Raw genomic sequence first — 21,477 nt, 5'->3', positions numbered from 1 at the left:
ATGTAAAGTGATTCTTGTTGTTCCTCCTTTACTCCATCCTTTCCATTATGATCTAAGGACAACTTTTTTTATGGTACTTCAAAGGAAACAGTATTTCATGTACTGTAGTAACAGAGTTAATATCAGTGCCTCCCAAAAGAAGTGTGTTAGAGTGCTAGTCTGGCAGAGAAAAAGAAGCAAAGATTGTAGCTGCACATTATATATCTGTAATTTTGCAGTTTATGCTAGGGAGTAAATAAAGATCTGGGGGAGGGGATTGGGGAAGGAGGGTGGAAATCCAGGGAAGGAGAATATGAGTGTGGATGCAGCACTGAAACACAACTGTGATGACTGTGATTACCGAGCTGGGAGATTTAATGAGAAAGCCTGTATTAGAGTGAAGCAGAAAATCATAACCATCACCTCTAGACTATAGGAGTATAATTGGATCTCAGCACCAGCAAAAGTGAATAAGTTAGTGACATTTTTAACAAACTTAAATATATTGAGAATAAGAGGAGAAGTTATCTTGATTACTGCACTGTTGCAGTATACATTTTTAAGTTTCTCAGCTTGCACTAAAGAGATTCATTGTCATAAAATGAAAGAAAATAGTGTGTTTTTGTGAGGGGATTGAATAAGAAGCAAAGTATGGCAGAAATACTATAACTATCACAGTATTAACAAATTTCCCAAATGTCCTAGGTGCTTGCAATTCAGTAAACATCTTTAACAGCATAGCTTTAAAATTAAATTTTACAAACATTATGGGTAATGCTTTAATAGTATGCAAATTGCAATGAAGTCAGCAGCAGCAAAGCTGACCTCTTAGCAATACAGATATTTTATGTTTAAAACAGTTATCTTTTTACAGTTCCCCTCTACCTGAGAAAGTGTCAGGTGCGTCAAGAGGCTCCTCATCAGAGGAGCATAAATAAACTCAAAGGAGCAGCAGCCTGTGCCTGATTTTTATACACAGCAAGGCAATTGCGCAAATCAACATATTAAGTTATATCTTTTGTCGTTGCTAGAATAATTACTAATATTTTTGCTAAAACTCATCTGTATATATGGATAGGGAAAGTAATGTAAAGGGAAAAAGACTTAGCCTGCATTTCCCTGCTATTTTTAAATAAATTAATTTACATTAGTTGACATATCCTCCTTCAGAGTCTGACTATTCTTGCTTAATTGTGCAGTGGAGACAGACTAGTGTTCATATTGCACAATTTTATGTTATTAATAGTTCAATATATAAAAAGCTGATAAAAAAATCCCAGTAATTTCTCCCTGTAGGAGGAAAACATTGTGTAGTAAGAAAACATTCACATCTCTAGGGGTAACATACCATCAAATAGACTACCAAGGCATGGAGAGAATCTCCTTCAATTTCAGAGCAAGTTAAATAAGCATTCAATGAGTGTCTTTGAGGAACACAGTGTAGGAGTTTTGACTTCAAAATGTTTGACACTATTGAACTTCTCAAAATATTTGACTCAAAACATTGAATCAAAAGAAGATTTTAGGTCAAAACTTCTGCAATTTTTTGAGTTGGTATGTCTAGGAAATTTTGGAACTAGTTATTAAGCACACACATTTTTAATTGTTAGGTTAATAAATATGTAACATTTCTCAAGCATATAGAAGTTTAAAATGGACCTAGTAGGGTTAAAAAATAAGCTGTTTTGTAAGAATTGGGCTGTTTGGGTTTACAGTTGTTGTGGCATATGAAGAGGTGTCACTGAAGGAGATGGAAGGCATGTGGCAGCTACAAAGAAATGCACTCTATTATTTTGATGGGTTTGGCTGGATCTGCATCCTTGTTAATTTGTGTCTTCCACATGTCTTTAGCAAACACTGTTCTGTCATCCCAGCCCTTTCCATTGTTAGAGCAAGCCTGTTCCCCAACTGGCCCCCAATTATCAGACTCTCTGTCACTCTCTTTCTGGAGGCTGGACATGCAGACCTGCAAGACAAGAAAAGTAGAAAAGGGTCCCAGCCTTTGTTCAATTTCCAGTCTTACGAGAACTTTTTTTCACCTGGCATATTTGGGATGCTGTTGTCAGAAACTATTCAGTCTTAATTAACCTCTGGAGAGGTTAATTTCATACTTTTCTTCAATGCTTTTTGATATTTGTGATGTAGGGAACTTCTCTGGGTTTATAACTGAGATCTGTATAATGCACAGGGCATGCCATGCTCTTGTGTTGTGTTTAATGTTACCCTCAATAGAACGAGAGGCAGGTGAATAGTCAGGAATAAAGACACAAGAGGTGCAGATTTTAAATTAGTAGTATGATCATTGCGTCTTCATGGATTTGGTCAGACAATGCTGCTAAGGCCACACTACTTTTTGCATTTGCACTCCCCAGTCCTGAAGTCACAGGTCATTGATTCTGAAAGCCAAGAGAAACCCTGCAAAAAGGTATTACTCTTATTTTGTAGGCTTCCCCCCACCTGTCCTCCCATAATTTCTGATGGCTCTGAGAATTGTCTGAAGTTCTTCTTGCTATAACACAGCCCTACCTATCTAAAATTTCATTTTGTAGTGTAAAGATAGACCTGTGCTGTTACTTAAACTCTACATGGAGTTTAAGTACCTTGATATGAACAAATGTTGTTTTGTAATTTTGCTCATTCTATATGGTGGTCTCACATTGTTGTGATGGTTTCAGCACACTGAATAATGTAGCAATAACATTATTCTTTATATAAAAACATTTCTGAGATTTATGGCAATAGAAACACTTAGCTAAGATTTTAACTGGTAGCAAGCATGCCCTGATTAACAGAATTAATTTCCTGCATGATCAAAACACAGTGTGTCCTTTTTAATAGGACTCTTAAATATTCAGCTCAAAGTAAACATATTTCATGATACAGGATTTTTTTTTAAAAAAATTGATTCAGTTCTGAAGAGAGTGTGCAAGATGAAAAGTCAAGGAAGCCAAAAGAAGGAAGAGGAACAAACCAAGAAAGTATTCAATAGCAGCAAGGTCTCTGTTTTAATTATGCAGAGTAAGGGGGGAAAATCAAATGCCTAAACTTAGAGTAGAAGCTGTCACTCGAAGTCCATGAAGTCAAATGCTGCCAAATGATGGCCTAGTGATCTTAAAGGCATTTCCAACCTAAATGATCCTATTATTCTGTTACACAATGCCTTTTAAAATGCTGGTGTGACTTCTTGAAAGTATTCCTTCTACCTTAGGTGTTTTCTTTAATAGAAGACCTGTTGGCTGGGTGTAGGGATGGCATGATGGATGATCAAATCTGTCTGTATAGAATTTTTGGACAAACTTTTGCCTGCCAAAGAATGCTTTCTATAATCTACATCTTCATGGAAGATGTTCTGAGCCATGTAACTCTCAACGTAATTCTATTCAGTAGCTGTACTGTGACAGAGCCAGGGTAATTTTTGGGTTCTGTAATAAAGCCTTCTAATGAATATGTGGACAAGTATTCAGAATATTGTGACAGAAGAAAATGCTTGAGTATTTAAGTACATAAGTTCTACTTCATCAACTTAATTCTGGAAAGAAATTATTCTTAATTTTAAATCTCAAGAAATTTCACCAATTGCAGATATACAGAGTGACAAGCTGGAATATGCATCCTTTTTAAAAGAGACATCTGAGTTTGCAGTTCTTTAAAATATACATATGGGTGAGTATTCTAAGTCTACATGCTTCCTGGGGCCATCTGACCACCTCCTTGTTGGCAGAAACTGGATTGTGTGCTTTAATTTCAGAGGCTGTTCTTGTTCAACTTAAGTTCAGATAATGGCGGAGGAATGAAATGTCTGTATTTCTTATATAATTCTCACTAAGTACAGTGTAGTGCAGCAGAAGTAAAGTTTCTCTACAGAACTGTAAGGAAAGGGTAATGCAAGATAGGATACTTTCATCATTTAAATTTAACTGAATGTATTATATATTTGCCTACAGTAACATGGTTCATAACAAATCACTTGTGCTCCCTGGGAGACACTGTCTGAAAATATTTTCCTTATAACACCAACTCAATGATATTTATTTTAGTAAAATCCAAAAAAAAAACAAAAAAAACCACTGCAGCAGAAAATCACTGGCTCTGAGTTCATATCTCCAATTTACATTGGTGTAAATTCTGAGTCTCTTGTTTGACACATTATACAGTATAACCTTTCAGTCTCCTTCCTCCTACAGCATGAGTCATTATCCCTTGTCTATCTCCACTTCAGAATAAGGTTATTCCAACATGTAGGTCTAACAAGAAATGCAATGTATTTTCATTGATTTGTATTGTCACCGATTACTCCTTCATGTTATATAGTGATCTGTATAGTAAAGGACATTTTATGTTGTCATGCAAAGCCAGACTTAAGGAACAGATTTGTACCCCAGGCTCTCCCAATTTATTTGTAAGTTCTTGATTTTTAGAAAATGAGCTTTAGAAAGTAGCCTTGAAATTATTTACCATTATTTACCAATCACTAGAAATGAGTATTAGGCACTAGTCTAGATTTTTTTTCACTTTTTTCCCAAACTGCAGTTTTTTCATAGTCTTGTTCAGAGACTGGTTCCTTCAGGCTCAGGAAAATGAGAGAATTTTATTATTCGATTATTGGAAATATTTATATTTAATTTACAGCAGAATATTTTTAAATTCATTCCATCCTAGTTGGTAGGGAATCTCTAGAAATGTGTAATAAGTCTGTCATCAGCATCTTCATTGTCTTTTTATTACAAAAATGGTTACTTAGAAGAGGACCATGAAGTGGAAAACTACTGCTGTGTATAATTACTGGCCAATTTTTTCCTTAGTTTTCAATTTTTCACATACTACATCCTCAAAAAAAAGAGAAGGAACTGAATTTTAATTCTAAGATGGGGCGCTAGGAGTAAGCAAATTATTACCTCCAACCCAATTTCTATTAGCAATATTTGGGACTGTGAATATCCCAGTAGACTTTTTGAGGGTTTGCTAGATATCTGTGTCCATAAAGGTGTGTTTGTTGAAGAGATTGTTCTTGACGTTTGTGTTATGTAATGAAAATTATATGTAGGGCAATCTGAAAATACACATAATGTAGGTTCAAATGTAAATCAAGTAGCTTTTCTGTATTTGATTAGGAATTTTCAAAGTTGTTACTTTTTTCTCCCAGAATGTTGCAAAACTAGTCCTTCATTACCACTAAAGATTTTAAGTAGAAAATAAACTGCAGTAGGTTTGTTGCATATCTGTGCTCTGTACTTTTTCCTATATTGTGGCTTGTACCTGTTAGCTCAGATTGTGTAAAATGTATTTTTTTGAGACTTAAACTGATCAATACCTACTCAAGGTCTTCAAAGCCTCTTTGGATTTGCAGTTGATATCAGTGTAACAGAGACAAAAAAAAGCTTAAGTACAACAGTGAGATAGATGAATACATAGAGAAAAGAAATCAGAGACATCCATCTGAAACTCTGTGCTGTCTGAGTTTGAGTTGCTGTAATTGTTCACGAATGTTGAAGATAGAAATTGAGTTTAAAAATAAAAATAGTTGATTTATAGAGAGATCATATTTCTGAACTGAAGGAACTGGGTTGTATTCAGGCTTCATAGGGTATGATGTTGATGGAGTTCACAGTCCTTAGTATAAGAGGGCCTTATAGCTGCAAGGAAGAAAGAGTGGATTCTTATTTATCCCTCTTCATATATTTACTTGCCCTTTACATCCTGCTTTTCCTTTCCCCCACTATTCTCTTTAATAGTTCTTTTTCTTCTCCCATTTTCCGTATTCATTATTGGTTTGCCTACAAATATTTTGCAAGTGAACAGGGTACTGTGAAAAGCTGCTGCCTTTATTTTTAACATTTTTTATTTTAAAATACAGAGGAAGTTGTAGGATGGGAATTAGAAAATACAAGGGAAAAAAAACTATCTAAAATATTGTGATAGTTTTGCTATTTAAGAAATAGCCTGTGTTCATACAATTCAGGGCTCAGTTTTAATTATGATGTGTGATGTTCCAGAGCTTAGGCTACTCCCTCTTTTTGGAGTCTTAGGGTGGGAGCGGATAAGGAAAGTTGTGTACACAATTTCAATAACAGCCAGGACCCCGAAACCTCTCCCTAAACTCCAGCCAAAACTCATAGCTAAAAAAGTAGGAATTACTTATCTTGATTTACAAACCTGTCCTGAAAATAAGGGAATTCAAGTTTTCCACAAGATTTCCCCTGTAGGCTTAAAACACTCACAGATTTTAATTGACAGATTTAATTGTTTTAGAAATTTACTGGTCATTGACAGCAGGGCTTTAAGACTGAAGATGTCAACATATATAACAGAAATTGAAATGATACAGTGGATTACTGCTTTGTGGTAAAAATAAATCAAAAGAACACATTCATAGCTTTATGTGGACAATGCAAAATACTCTGCCGAAAGACTATCCCTATTGGTGAAGAATCCTTCCAAAAAAAGAAATTTGTTCAGGAACCTCTGAATACTGTGGAAGTGGACTCTTTATCAGGTCAGAGGAAAATGCACTTGAGGGTGGAAGGGGAACAGGAAGGTGATGCAGATAATTTGCTGCTGTGGTTGTTTCTGAGTTATATAAATGGCAATTTTAATAATAGTTTCTGAGAAAATAGGGTAGTTTTATAGCTCTCTCAAAACTTAGCATTTTACTCTAACTGGACACTTCCAGCTAGTTTAGATAATATTTCTTCACTGGTAACTTCTATGGTTTAATTTTCCAATATTTTAAAATAGGTACGAAAGCCTTGAATTATATTTAAATACACAGTGAAAGACCTGCATGGACTAGTCAGAATTTTTATCTTCTATCTCCTTGGAAAATTATTAGCATTTTATGTATTTTCTGGGGGGTTTTCTGGTTTTTTGTTGGTTTTTTTTTTTTTGGGTTTTTTTTTTTTTTTTGCATGCTGTTTTTTTTGTTAATTTCTCAAAAACGTATTGGGATTTATTGAAAAACATAACGAATTTCACTGTAAGAAGCAGCTGAGAGAGAAAGCTATAAAAGTTTGAATGAGAAATTTTAAAAGGAAATGGAATTTCCAAATCACTTACATGACTTTTCAGCAAAAATTACACCAAGGCAAGGCTGAAGCAAATATAGAAACTGTTATTGCCACTAGCTTATAAAGACATTCCAGCCTTCTTTCAGACTTTCCCTACTGACATTCTTCAGTGCCTGTTTCCCTTGACTTGCTTGCATTTTTCTTACGTTTTACAGACTGCCCTTCTCTCTAGCCCTTTCACTACTTTCTCTTTATGACTTCTGTTGTTCCACAGATTGGTAAGTCTGCTGTGCTGTCAGCAAACAAATAAACTCTTTACTTCCCTGCCTCCCACAGCAGAAAATACAGGAGATTCCTTATACGAAATTTCTTCCATGCCATTTGCATTTACTTGCCATAGCACCAAATAGTTAAGCAGACATTCCCCTCCTAATGGAAATAGCAGTATGTAATTACACAGAAGTAGCGATTTTTGAAGCCTTATCAAAATTTGTTATGTGTTTTTCTTTCAATGAAGTATATTAAAAGAAAACAATGGCATATTGGCCCCAAAGTGCTTTTGAACTTATTCTACGCTCTGTTCTTTCTGCTGTTTCTAGGGGCAAGTGTGGCCAACAGCAGATTTTATCCTTGTGTCATCTGGTTCTCTGAGCCTCAGAAGAATACTGATTACCACAGCTGCAATAAATAAAGTGTCTATTCAATAAGTTATGATGCCAAATATTATTCCACATTCTTCTGGACAGGCACAGGCTGATGGAAAACAGCACATGTCACTTATTGCCTTTTTCCTTGCAATTAAAGTTGCTGAGTAATCAGTCTGTACCACCTACAGAAAAGGAGAATGTGAAAAATGCCAGTCTGCTTGGATTTGTTTACAATTACTATTTAAAAGAAAAATACCTATAGCAATACAGCTTTAATTAATTATGAAGCACAGACAATGTGTTAACAAAATAAATCCTGATGTCTGTAAGAAATATAACTTTATGTATCTACCTGTTCTATCACAGTGCTTGGTTTCTAATATCTTTCTTATTCGTATCCAGACATTTTTAGGCGGCATTTGATTGGATATACACCTCATGGAATATATAACACATTCTCTGATAGACACTTCAGTAGTTCATTTCTAGCATTTGGGATCATGCTGTAGTTCTTCTCTGACTTAATGGTTCAGCCTTTTTCACTATCACATACAAGGAGAAAATTAATGGTGTGAAAAGTTTGGTCTAAACTGTTGCAGTCCAAAAATATTTGTTTTACATGTATTCTTTCTGAATTATTTTTTTAATGTTCTGTTTTGTTTTTTCCCCTCTTTGTTTTCTTTTTCTAGGCTGAGGTTCAGCTATGCTATCTGGAAGCACAAAGAGATGCTGTTGAACAGATGTCCTTAAAACTGTACAGTGAGCAGTACAACAGTAGTAGCAAGCGAAAGGAAGAGTTTGCTGATATGTCAAAAGTTCACACAGTGGGAAGTAATGGGTAGGGAACTATTCTTTTTGTTGTTTTATTCTCACTGATCTGTTTTGTTTTTTTTTTTTTTAACGTGATATACTTTTTCTTACTACTAGTTAACCAGAATTTTTCTTCCTAGGCCAAGAGGCAGGGAAAAACTGTTTCTATTGCTCTCTTCTTTTTTTAATTATAAGGATGCAAAAATAATGGGTTCTGGATAATTTATCTAAATGATGGTTTGCTCATAGGAACACCTAACATTATCTAATAGTAAACTGTTACCTGGATTTAAAAAAAAATTGTGTCCTTTTTCTTTAGGCTTTTCTTCTCCAGCAGCTGCATATTATTTGATTTCTTAACATCTTCCAAGGAAAAATCTTCATAGTGTAATCGTATCTCTGCAAGACCTCTACAATCATTGTTCTCCTGGAGACTAAGAAATATGAATATGAAGCCATTCAATTGTAGTTCAAACGTCCAGGTTTTTGTACTTCAAGAAAGCATTTATTTGAACTGTTTTCCTTTTTTTTTAGACTGTTTTTCCTCTACTTGTTTTTTCTTTTCATTCATGTTAGTGCACATATATACATGTGTATATCATATATAAAAGTGTGCATTCAAAAGCATTGTTTCTTAATATTTTGAACAAATTAATCACTGGAATATGCTAAAATGAGTTCTTGTTTTCCTCTCTTTTTCACAATCACTGAAACTTGCAGTTCTGGAAGAAGACTTTTTCTTTAAGGTCTTCTGAAAACCATATCTTCCAACTTCTAGTGCCCCAAAATGAACATAGAAAAAACTGACTCTGGGATCATAACAGTGTAGGCCAAAAGCAGGTCAAAGGACCCATCTAGTGCTCATTGTTTGGGGATGCCCTCATCCTGATGGAAGTTTCCTTGTAACTGGCAAGTAGCGTAGAACTTTTGCCTGCAGTTTCCTATGCAAGAAAAGTCATTGACAAAGGTGTTCATGAGTTCTTTATCTCCAGAACTTCCCTTTCCAATTTTTAACTCAATGTTCAGGTCTTGGAAACACAGTTTTATTAAATTACCAACTGTAAAGACAAATGAGCCTTGTAAACATCCCCTCTTATTATACGGGAAGATGGCTGTTTTAGAAAAGTTGATGTGGGCTAATTATGTAGGATTACTGAGATCTTGATTACATATGCAGAAATCTGTCAGATTTTCAAACACGCCAGCACATCTAGTGCCAGCCATAAAAATAATTTGTTCAGAATTGGTGTGTATATGTATATAAATGTACACTGAGGGCTACATGTTCAAAACCTGCTTCAAATTTTGCATCTATCACTGAATGTGAGCAAGGCTTAAGGTTGCAATATTGAGGAGGATGTAAGACACATCAACAGACACTTGATTTTCCTGAGGGGAGGGGATGTAAAGCTTTATGCTTCACAGCGAAATCCAGTTTGTAACTCTACATACCATATGTGGTTTCTTAAATGCACTTGTTTTCACTTGTAATTATATGCTTTGAACTGGAAATGATCATCTGCTAGTATTTAAAACATTTTTAGTGTTGTGGCCGCCCTTCTGGGCCTGTAAGGCCATCTCAGACCTTAGAGGTTCAACAGTGACTTCAGAGGCCAAAGGGCTGGAATCAGACCAGGACAATACCACTTATTCAGGCATTGTAGAAAGTAGTGGGGACTAAATTCAGCTGTAAGTCTTTTAGTTCAATGCATCTGAAGTGCTGTGTGTAAAAAAATGGAAATTCCTTTCAGCTGTTTAAAAATATAATTGATGCAACATTTCCTTAATGCATAAAAACCACTGACAGAAACTCCACAGTAGCATGACCAAACTGGAGACCAAGATCTCTACGAGACGGGGCCATTTGCACAAATTAGAGTATCTATCCATTTGCTGCTGTGGAAGTTTGATGTAGGAAAAAGAAGAATGTCCACAGGGAGAACAAGAGCTATTTTAAACAAAATTTTTATATGACGTGTGCGTGTGTATGTAGGAGATTTGGGAGATGACTTGTGCAGGAAATAGCTAAACTCAGGTAGGGTAATATTTGCAGAATAGTGTGATTCTAGTGGGTGTGTAAGGAACCAGAGATTTCCTGCAAAACAGTAATCTTGTTAAAACAGCAATAGAGAAGGTTTTTGTGTATTAGCATGAAAATGGCCAAAGTGACAAAGAGAAAAGAATGAGTATCCACTGTAGGAGAACAGCAGCTAGCCAGGAGGTAAGAGATACCCCAGAGTAGTTTAGGGCAGGTGGAAAATGTTGTGGCAAATCTGGCTGGAAATATTGTATCCCCTCAAAACTGGAGATAAGTGCATTCAGGTCCTGTTGGGAGATATGGGCAGCACCATTACACAGCAAGAATGCCAGATCCTAAGATCCTGTCATCAGTGGGTATTGGGCCTTCAGGAATGAGAGAAATGCATTAGAGGGGGCTTTAAGTATGTGCTGAACATAGGGAAGTTTTAAAACTGTTAAGGTGATAACTCTGAATTCTCCTATATCTCCCTAATAAAAATAAAAAACCATTAGTTTTTTTGAAAAAGAAAAAGAGTGAAAAGAGTTCCACAAAATTATGAACTGGAGACTTGAAGAGACATTTTGTCTGGCTGAATTTTTTGGTGGGTGTACCAGTGTGTTTACAGTACTTCTAAATGCCATGTGAGTTATGCCATCAAAGAAATACTACAAACTGGAAGTGCGTGTTAAACATGGAAAAAGGTTGATGGAAATACCTTCACATTCCTTTTTATTTATTAATGCCACAGACGAACTGGTTTTCTCATGAGAAAGGTGCTCATGAATTTTCATTCAAAATAATAAATTGGTGTCCACATTTTAAGAAATATGTTTAGGGTTCAAGGGATTAGACATGCAACTCTGCATATCTGATTCCTGGTTTACCAAGACAAAATATACTTCTTAATGTAATTTTAGTTATTACATAGCTAATGGTTTTATCTTATTAGCCAACAAACTTCATCAAGGAAGCAGTTTTTACCTGCCCTTTAACTAGTATCATAGCATTTTTGTTGGCAGTCTTTGGGTACTTTTAATAGAGGATTTTTTTTTTTCTTTTTCAATAAACAGAAGAACTAATTTATTCATTTTTTAGTGTTTGATGAATTCATATAATCACCCAAAATTGGATCTGTTCTATGATAATTGCATCTTTGACACACATCAGTTTTCAGTTGTCTTGTTTTCCCTGGTTCTGCCTGCTGTGATATAAAAGAAAGATCTGCTAAGCTCAAGAAAAGTAGATTCTGAATAAAAAAGAAATACTAAATATACCCCAGAAGTACTGGCAGATATGTTCCAATCTTAACTTCTCTCTAGTCCTACAGTTTCTTGATTTTTTTGGATATCTTTTTAGCAGCTTAGTAACTTGCATCCTCTTCCAAACAGTAATTTAATAGTGATCACTAAATTAATTCATTTAGATGCAAGATATTAATTTTTAAAAATCGGTTTTAAAAAATATGTATCAGAGATATTCTAAAACTATTGAAAATATTGCAAACATATAAAAAAAATATTGATGATGCTCTGTAGACTGACTTCGCTATCTTCAGGCTCGGGCAAATAACTGCCATAGACAGTTGCTTAAAAACACTCCTATATGACTTGACTTCACTTCAGAAAACAAGAAAAAACAATGAAAACCAAAACAGACAAAAACAAACAAACAAACAAAAAACCAAAACAAAACCCAACCCCCCCCAAACCGAAAACAAAAAAAAAACAAAAAAACCCCAACCAACCAAAAAGAAAAGCACTTAAAAAAATTAGGAGCCAATAAGTACATTATGTAATCTATGGGGAAGAAAACCAAATCTCTTTTGTCTTGTATCCCTTCCTGGGCTTTTTCCAGTGAATCCTGTTTCCCTCACTCTTGGTTTTGGGTTGAGTTTCTGTTTAGAGCATTACTTTGAAATCAAAATATTCAGCTGTTTTCTAGTGCTTATCTGTGTTTTATAAAGGTCAGAGAAAAGTGTGTTTCTGTTTCTTTAAAGGCTTGGTTCATTTCAATACACAAATAAGTGGATCAATTTGGACTGTAGGTAAGACGTGGATCTTTAGACACAAAGCAGATGTTTGGACCCAGCAAATATTAGAGTAAAATCCAAGTCCACTTCCTAGTGCATTTTCCAAGGGCCTCCCATGCCATTCTGTATGTAGGCTTTGTTTCACATCATCTTCATATATTAATTTAGGATTTTCACTGGTACAAACCATCCAAGTCCAACTGAATCTGCACCGATTTAGAGGTTATGAAATCTAACCTCTTCTGTTATAGAACATATGTTTTAATAAGTGCCTGTCAGTTTTATGTCTTTGAGTAATATGTGGATAAGATGGAAGAGAAGAAAAGGAGCAGTAGGTACTGAAGATGCAGAATGGTAATACTGCTTTCTGAGGAAGGGATGAAGATTTAGTAATACTGCCAAATATACAATTCAAAATGGAGTTCAGTTTTATTTTAGTTTCCAAATGATATCTGAGTCAAATACCTCCTGAAACAGGAAAAAAGCCCTGAACTCCAAATGAGATTTATATTTCAGTAATAGTAACCTGTCCTTTTGTGCTTCCTCTTCTTTCTTTATGGTAACACTGCTTACCTTCTCAGGGCAGCAAGCAGTTTTAAGTAAGTGTATCTCATAAATTATTGAGTAAAAGTATACTAAATACAGTGGATTAAACTAGAGGGTTACTTCAGAAGCAGGAATCAGTGCTTGTGCATTATAAATACTTTCTTTGTTGTCAATTCATTGAAAATAATACAGTGGAAGGCAAATGCATTCTTCTCTCTTGCCTGCTTTCTTGAGCAAAGACAGTTCTACTTGTCACAACTTTATCTATAAGCTTTCAAAATTACCACGCACGTGGTACTCTAGTTAATAACAAATAAAACTGCAATAGTACTAATGACATTAAAAGCGTGTTTAGTTTATGGTTTCTCTGTTGAAACACTTCTTGTTTTTTTGATGGCGTTGCTAAAAAAGTTCTTAATAATTGGAGAAATTAGCTTTAGTGGAACATGTGATATTCTTTGATCAGTATGGGAGTTTTTTTGATACTGGCAAGGCTTTTGTTAGTTCAAATTTTGCAAATTTGAAGATCCCTTTTCAAGAGGTATCTATTTGACGAATGTGCAGTTTTTCAGCATGTACTTTCTGTCTTGCATCACAGTGTTTTAGAAGAATCTATGCTTTACTTATTCACTAGGCTTTCAATAGAGAATCACATTAATCCTTTTAAGCTCCTTATTCTAATGATTTATTTTGTTGAAAACCGTAGTGATCCTCCTTTGAATTTTAATGATTGCTGGCTATTCAAGGATTCATTGTTTTGACTTCCTGTCCTTACCTTTGTTTCTTACATGTCTGTAGGGAACACCTGTCTAATACTGTATCTGGCCTTCGTTCTCACTGGCTTACCATATTCACTCAAGCCTATCTTAAGGCGTTAAGTTGAAATGCTAGCTACTCATCCATGAAAACAAATGTAGGATATTTACAAAGATAGGCAGATAGACAGCAGAGGGATGGCTGAATGGATTGAGTAAATTTTGAGGTAAATATTATTTTTGTATGAATTGTATTAAGGTGATTGTTGCAAAATTTGCTCAATATAAAGCCAGCACTGTAAAAATAATTAAACAACACCTATAGGGGATTTATATTTCAAAATTTTTGAAGCAAATGCAGTATGCCAACAGTTGTCAGGATTTGGCATCAGCTGCTGAATTTAGGTCATGGCACTGGCTTAAATTGGATTTCAGTTTTCATTTTCATCCACACTGTATAAATACAGAATGTCTCTTTAGAAATATAACTTGGAACATCATGAGTTTTCAAGAATATATTATTCTAATACAAGATTTTAACAACTACACAGTATTTATGCATAATACATTTTGTTCCTTATCTACAGCCTTTTGGACTTTGATTCAGAATACCAGGAGCTCTGGGATTGGCTGATTGACATGGAATCCATTGTGATGGACAGCCATGACCTGATGATGTCAGAGGAGCAGCAGCAGCATCTTTACAAGGTTAGCACTACCGTTACTGCTTTTACCTAGCTATAGAAGATCTGATTAGCTTGACAAGTCTTTCTCTCCCAGGATATCGCTGCGTTCATTGTATGTATCATGGTGTCTATTAGAATTCCCTTCCCTGTCCCCAACCTCATTTCCATCCCCTGTGCACTGACAGGCTGCACCGACATCATAATTGCAAGAAAGTTCCCTTTATCACATTCTATTTGGTGTAATTCTATAGAAGGACAAAGATTTGTCTTCAAGATGAATAGAAATAAATGAAACTGCATTAATAAATAGACTGAAACAAAATGAAGGAAAAAAATGAAATGGGAACTTTTAACAAAATGTGTTTTGATTGGAGCTTTCAGGTGGATTTTTATCCACCTTTCAGACCTCATCTGGAAAGAAAGACATTTGCCTTGATTTTGGTTTGCTGCTGCCAGAATTCAGGACTCTTCCAATTTAATTTTTATTAGCTACACATAAAGTAGACATTGTCATGTTAAGTCTTCATGCTTAGTTGTGATTTGAGCAACGTGATTTTGAACTTGTAGAGTGAAGCTATAGGGTCTAATTCTAGCATTTATATATATATGTATATATATGTGTGTGTATATATGTGTGTGTACGTATATGTGTATGTACATACATGCATACAGACACGCGTGGTTTCTTTTATTTGCCATTGCAGCCTTAACCCAGAAGATTTATCATTTATTTTAGATAGATAATACTTGTAAGAACTTCCTCAGAATGTGTGACTTCATTCTAAAATTGATTCAGGCTTCACTGTGTGTCTGAGGAGCTATGGGTCTGAGGGTTGGGGGGGCAAGGAGGGGCTTTCGACAGAAATATCAGGCTGCAGTAAATCTTCCTCATTTAGGCAATTTTTATTGGAGTAATTCTGACAGTTGTCATCCTTGAATTGCTTTGAGCATATGGCATATTTCAAAGAGCAGATTGTGAATCATAAAAAATAAAATTAATAACTAACCACAGAATCAGCAACACTATAATGACAAGAAACAACTACCCTCTAGCTTTTTTTTATTTCTTATCAAATAAATGGTATATTCAAGGTCAAATAGAAGTTATTCTCTTTCTTCTATGATTGCATGATTTGATAATTTCTTAAATATAATTTTTTTTTCTTGCTTTAGCATCCTATTTTCTTGATAGTCTCTTTGAATTTTATTCTTTCTTATTTTAGTTATTCTATTTAAAATACCCAGTAAGAAGGTGTTGTCATGTGAGCTAAAATATGTTTATAAATGCAAATATAGTTTGAATCCAAACTATTTTAGGCTCTGAGTTTCATTCACTGGCCTCCATTTCTTGTTTTGACAATTATTTTTTATTTTTGCTATTGTCTTTTTCCTAACACTGTAAGTACTTCATCAGACTTAATCACATATTAACAGACCTGGCCTTGGCCAGACTCAGAAATAAACAATGTCAGAAATAAGTAAAGATTTTCTTGTAAGTCTAGAATAAGGTGTTTTGGTAGTTAGTGCCTGCCCATACAAGGCCAGCTTGTGCCATGGCTAATTTAATCACTAGTTTTAGTCCTATACTAAAAAAAAAATAAATATTGATAAACGTAAGTTTTATGGTAAGAATCATCCATCAATATGAGAAGGAACAAAAATTAAGCAGCCAGTTCAAGTATTTTAGATCCTATTTAGTATACTTCCTTTCTTATTTCCAAATGTAACCCCTAAAAATAATTATAGATGGTAAGGCTGAGATAATAGTGCATGATGAGAAGAGTAAAAAAGGGCAACAATTTAATAATATATGCAGTATAATATGGTGGAAAAATGGATTATATTATATATGCAAAATGGGAATTGTTTCTTAATATTATGAAATTCTGAACTGTGATAGGCATGACACTTCTGAAAGCAGAAAGTTTGTATGACAGAGTAGCTGACTCTGCAGCCTGTGCAGCAAAGGCAAACCAGCAGTGACCCCAAAGAACAGGCAGCTGATTTGTCCTGCGTTTTGTTCCAGGAGGTCACAGGCTACTGGACCAGATTTGAGCCCCCATCTCAAAACTGCTTTATCTGGTCACTACAAAACCACTTGAAGAAGGGTAGGAATAGACTCCTTGCCCTCTGCAGTGAATATTCTCTGCGTTTACCTTTCTAGTAAGAGCAGGGAGGAAATTTTTAAGGAACAAACAAAAGCCTTAACTAGAGATGTGGAGTTTGCATAAGAGTTGACTGAGAAGCATCCACAAAGCAGAAGGAATGTTTGCAGGTAATATAAAAATCTTAAGTGCATTGCATTTAGAACGATCATGCTTTCCAAAAAAAACCCAAAACAAAAAACCACAACAAGAAACCTCCAACACGACAGTGAACAACCTCTCAAAGTGTTGAAAGCCCGATAATTTCAGACATTTAAAAGTAGACAAAGGATAACATTAGCTAATGGAATTGAGGGAACAATTCTGCACTAGCAAAGACCAGGTAAATCACTAGCTCTTTACCATTCCTAATTTTAGAAATTTGTGTGACAATGAATCATGTCCTCAAAAAGAGTATTAATACTTTTATAAAACTAGCCTAGTAAACCTCTCTTCTTTTCAGTGGTGACACCCATTTTATTCGGAGGCTTTTTCTGAGTCGTGAATGCTCGAGTGCTCATGAGCACTGCCTGCACTTCCCCGAGAGCACAGCCGTTCTGGTCTGCAGGGACAGAAACCCAGGCAGTTATTATCACCAGAGCTCCTCAATGATGTGGGGTGTTATGAAAACACAGGTCTTGCTCTGGTTTCTCTTTATCAATTACAGCTTCAAATATGAACCTGCTAATTGCACTCTCTGCATTTTCGTGGATTCTCCTAAAACCACAGAGCTCTCTTCTCAGTTGCTGAGCTGACAAGTAATTGCGGCTCAGAGCCAGCTCAGCAAGCAGCCCCTGCCAGGGAACCTGCTGTGGTATCACTATTACCAACAGTAATCATTGCCCCTAAGGAGTCTATGAATGGGAAGGAGCAATGATGAAACAGGTAATTCAGACCGGGCAAGCATACATTAAAGCAGCATAACACAATATAGAAATGCTAATACTGTATATAGGAAAATGAAATCTATTTTCATGGTTAGAGTATTTTCACAGTATCTATTTTCAGAGGCAATATATATTTAAGTCAACTCTCAGCTTAATTTTTTTTCCTAATATTCGAGGAACTCCATAGTTTTTTACTAGGATCCTTATTATCTCTCTTTAACCAGGTTTTATTTTGCCCTTATAATAGCAACACCATAGCTATATTTTTTGTAATACTGAATGTGAATATATTACTTTCTCTAGACTTCCTAGATTTCAGTTCATAGATTTAAAAAAAAAAAAAGAGAACACAGACCTAAAAGATTTCTTTATAGCCCTAAACTAGCTAATGATTTTGAAAATCAGTTAGTGTTTGATAAAATGGCAGTAACAGAATGAATTGATGGTAGTTTATTTTTTCTCTAACGCTTTATCTATTAATTAAGAAAAAACTAAAAGGAACACTTCCATGTTTTGAATTCTTACTTCTTTGTACTTCTATAACAGCTCAGTTTGATGCCAAATGTATCATGTTTATTTCATTTTAATCTTCTGCATGTGAGCCTGATCTTATAAGCTCTAAGTACACAGAACTTGCATTGACTTCAGCTGTATTCATATGCTGTTACTGGAGGATCAAACCCAAAGAATTTAAACTCTGCTAATTAGCCCTTTAGTAGGAACTTGAGTGATTCTGTACCTTGAATGTTCAAAAATGAAGCAAATCAGTATTTGCAAGAACTGTCGAGATTAGAAGTGAGTATACTGGCAGAAAAGTTAATGATAATTCTTTCCATTTTGCTCTGAAGATTAATTGCAAAACTTAATTGTGTTAGATTAAAACCCTATTTAAATAAGTACAGTATGATTGTTAAAATTGTTAGTATGTTCAGAACAAAATTAACCAAGCATTTGAAAATATCAAATAAAATAAATGGGTTTTTTTCTGATTACAAGCAGTGTATGGTGGTTTCAATGCAAACTGCATAAGCCGTAAGTCTTTTACTAGTAATTCTTCAGCAACAATTATGACAGATAGAAAAAGATCCATATGTAGTAGTGCAAAGATTTGAAAGCATTTAGTTGGTCCAGCTTTTGAACAGGTTAACTGCTGAGCTCTTTCATCAAGGGGAAGTGGTCCACTGTATTAAATAACACAAAAATGCACATCAAAAACTAAGGATATATTTCAAAAAAAGTTGAGGGGGAAAAAAAATCTCCCAGCAGTTTTTGTTTCCCTGCTGGAAGCTCTATCCCTGCTTGGAAGGTGCAGTTAATTTCCTCCTCTGGGTGTGCTGCTGCTCCATTGTGCCTTTCTCGCTGGCTCAGTGTGCTGTGGCCCGGAGTGGATCAAACAAACCGTGGTGAAAGTTTCCCTCATTTGCATCACTTCTAGACAGCCCTGTCGTACTCTTTGCTGACAGGAAATCACTGTCTTTGTCACCTTTTTTCAGTGATCTCCTTTTGGCAGAGATTGGCCATGTGACCAGGATTAATCACAACAACAGTTCTGGCTCAGAACTCAATGACATGTTTTCCTCAGCACTTCAATAATGGTGTAGAGGAGTCAGTAGGAAATGACTACATTAATTTCAGAGTGAAAAGATAATTAACACTTAAGGACTAGTGCTATAACCTATGGAGCTATTATTCAAATTAAAACTAATTTATTGCAAACTTGTGAAAAAAAACCCACAAAAAACTGTTTTTTAATGCAACTGTTAAAATAATCTTGCAAGAGTCCCTGAGTTTAAAAAGAAGCACAAACTATATTTAACGTGGTAATATAAATACATAAAGACTTCAACATTTGAAACTGGAGGCTAAAGTATGTAAAGTGCTTACTTAGATGATATGAATAGGATACTGGCAAACAAAAGCAGCAGTGTGCTCCTAGAATGCTGTGCTTCAAGGAGTTTCCTTGGCAACAGAAATGCAGTTCCAAAAGTAGACAGAACTTTCCTCAGAAAACATACTATTAATAACAACCTTCCGGAACAACTTGGAACAATTTGACTACTTGGCAATAAAATGCCAAGTGTTCTGCAAATTAATCTAACACATAAGAGTTATATGTTTCTCTTGCCCATAATTCTCCTGAACTGGGGGCCTGAGTTCTCTGCTGTTAGAGGATACAAATGTGCAAAGCGGTTCCAAATGCTGCGCAAACAGAGAGACGGCTCAAATAGCAGCAGCCTATAAGGATCAATTAATGTTCTTCGTATCATTTTAACTTGTAAACCAGATTAGTTTAATTGGATTACTTTGTTCCATTTAAAGCAAATTCCGCGTACCTACTGAAGCTGCCTTGCGGTTCAGTCTTTATTTCAAGTAGAGTTTCCATATAAAGAAAACTTATTAAAAGATTAACAGCCTGCAGAGTTATATATTTGGACAATATGCTTAGGGGATTGGTTATAAACTATAAAATGTGAAGATATTTGCTTATAAGCTGCATATTCTGCACAGTCCAGGATGCTTTCTGTTTGTCTGGTAACCCATCAATGCCTGCATGCAATTACTAAAACAGTCAGTTTTAGTCAGAAGAAAATTATGGTTGTCAGTTTAGAGGAAGCTCAGCACACTTCAGGATTGAGCCCCTTGTAGGGAGTAACTAGAAATCTGCTATGCATGCAGTATTTTTAGGCATGTCATCATTTCTGCATGAGCCAAAAGAATAAACTAATTTCAGTTTTGCCTTGCCAATAAGAATCATTAGAATTCTACTAAAGGCCATAAGTTTACTAGACAGGAAAGGTAGGCTATGCTAGTGCCTCGACTTTTCCTGAATTCTGAGCTCTAAAGGTTAAAAGTAATCAATATCTCATTGTGCAGCCTGATAATAAGTAATAACCACGATGTTAAAATCTAAATGACTGCAGATAGCACTTAGGTGTGTTGACCCATTTGGAAGGGCTTTTTAATTGCAATCAGAATAGTCATTATAGTTTGCTAATCAACTTTTAGGCTACCTTGCAAAAATCACCACCTTTATGAAAAATTACTTTAATCCTATTAGCAAATTATGTCACAAATTGAAAGCTTTTATTTTATCTGACACAGTATATGTTAGGAAAAAAAAGGAAATACTATCTGCTAAATATTGTCCATAGAGATACTCATTAACAATAGCATGTCTATTACTTAGATAATAGTATGTCTGTACTTATGTCTACATACATGAATTGAAACCTGCCTCAGTGAAAGTTAATCTTTGCTTCTTACACTGTAGTATGTTTTTAATTGTCATGTATTTTAAAATGACTTTGCACAAAACTGGCTTCAGTTACTGCTCTTCACAAAGTTCAGTAATTTTCATGTACCAGGCTGGATTTTTTTTTCCCCCAGCAGATCAAGAACATCTATGACTTTCTCCACTAGCTAGGAAAATCATGTTTTGTATGAGAGGTCTCAAAAATGCATGATATATCAAATAGCAGTAAAAGTCTGACTGCTATTATAAAGTTAACTAAACGAGTTCAGGATCTGACACAGCAAAGTTTCCCACTCTCTTATTGCAAGGGGTGATGAAATTGGTTACATTCTTCTGCACAAGTATTTTCACTTCAGTTGCACTGGGGAACAGTAAAAATTCCTTTGTGACCCATCCTATAACAACTAGTTCATTTTTCAATGGTTCATATGTTCATGTAATAGGATTAAATTCCTTGCTAACTCTTTTTGTATTTTTCAAAGCAGAAAATATAAATATTGTTGGGAAAATTCTTACTTAAAGCAGATAAATATCAAGTTTTAATGTATTCTATAATTACAATAGGAAAATACTGATTACCACATCTACAGAATTAAAACATCTAGAAATTGAATACAAAAAGAATGTGAAAAATATTTTTACATTTTTCTTGGTTGCTTTCACAATATATTTCAAATGTAAGTATGCATTTTTGAAGACAGTGTTGTAATTTCTATG

General features: G+C 35.0%; 1 protein-coding gene across 8 annotated transcripts in view; it reads left to right on the top strand.

The window, feature by feature from the left end:
- The window catches only part of AKAP6 (A-kinase anchoring protein 6), a 294,626-nt gene that overhangs the window by 202,227 nt on the left and 70,922 nt on the right, over positions 1-21,477 (top strand). For all 8 annotated transcript variants that reach the window (XM_064424001.1, XM_064424002.1, XM_064423994.1 and 5 more), the window contains 2 exons: positions 8,320-8,468; positions 14,378-14,498. In XM_064424001.1, the coding sequence (XP_064280071.1) occupies positions 8,320-8,468; positions 14,378-14,498 (270 nt within the window). The remainder of the gene's footprint in view (positions 1-8,319; positions 8,469-14,377; positions 14,499-21,477) is intronic.

This window comes from Passer domesticus, chromosome 6, assembly GCF_036417665.1.
Source record: "Passer domesticus isolate bPasDom1 chromosome 6, bPasDom1.hap1, whole genome shotgun sequence".
Lineage (NCBI taxonomy): Eukaryota > Metazoa > Chordata > Aves > Passeriformes > Passeridae > Passer > Passer domesticus.
Note: the sequence above shows the minus strand (reverse complement) of the source record. Positions and strands in the feature narration are given on the sequence as shown.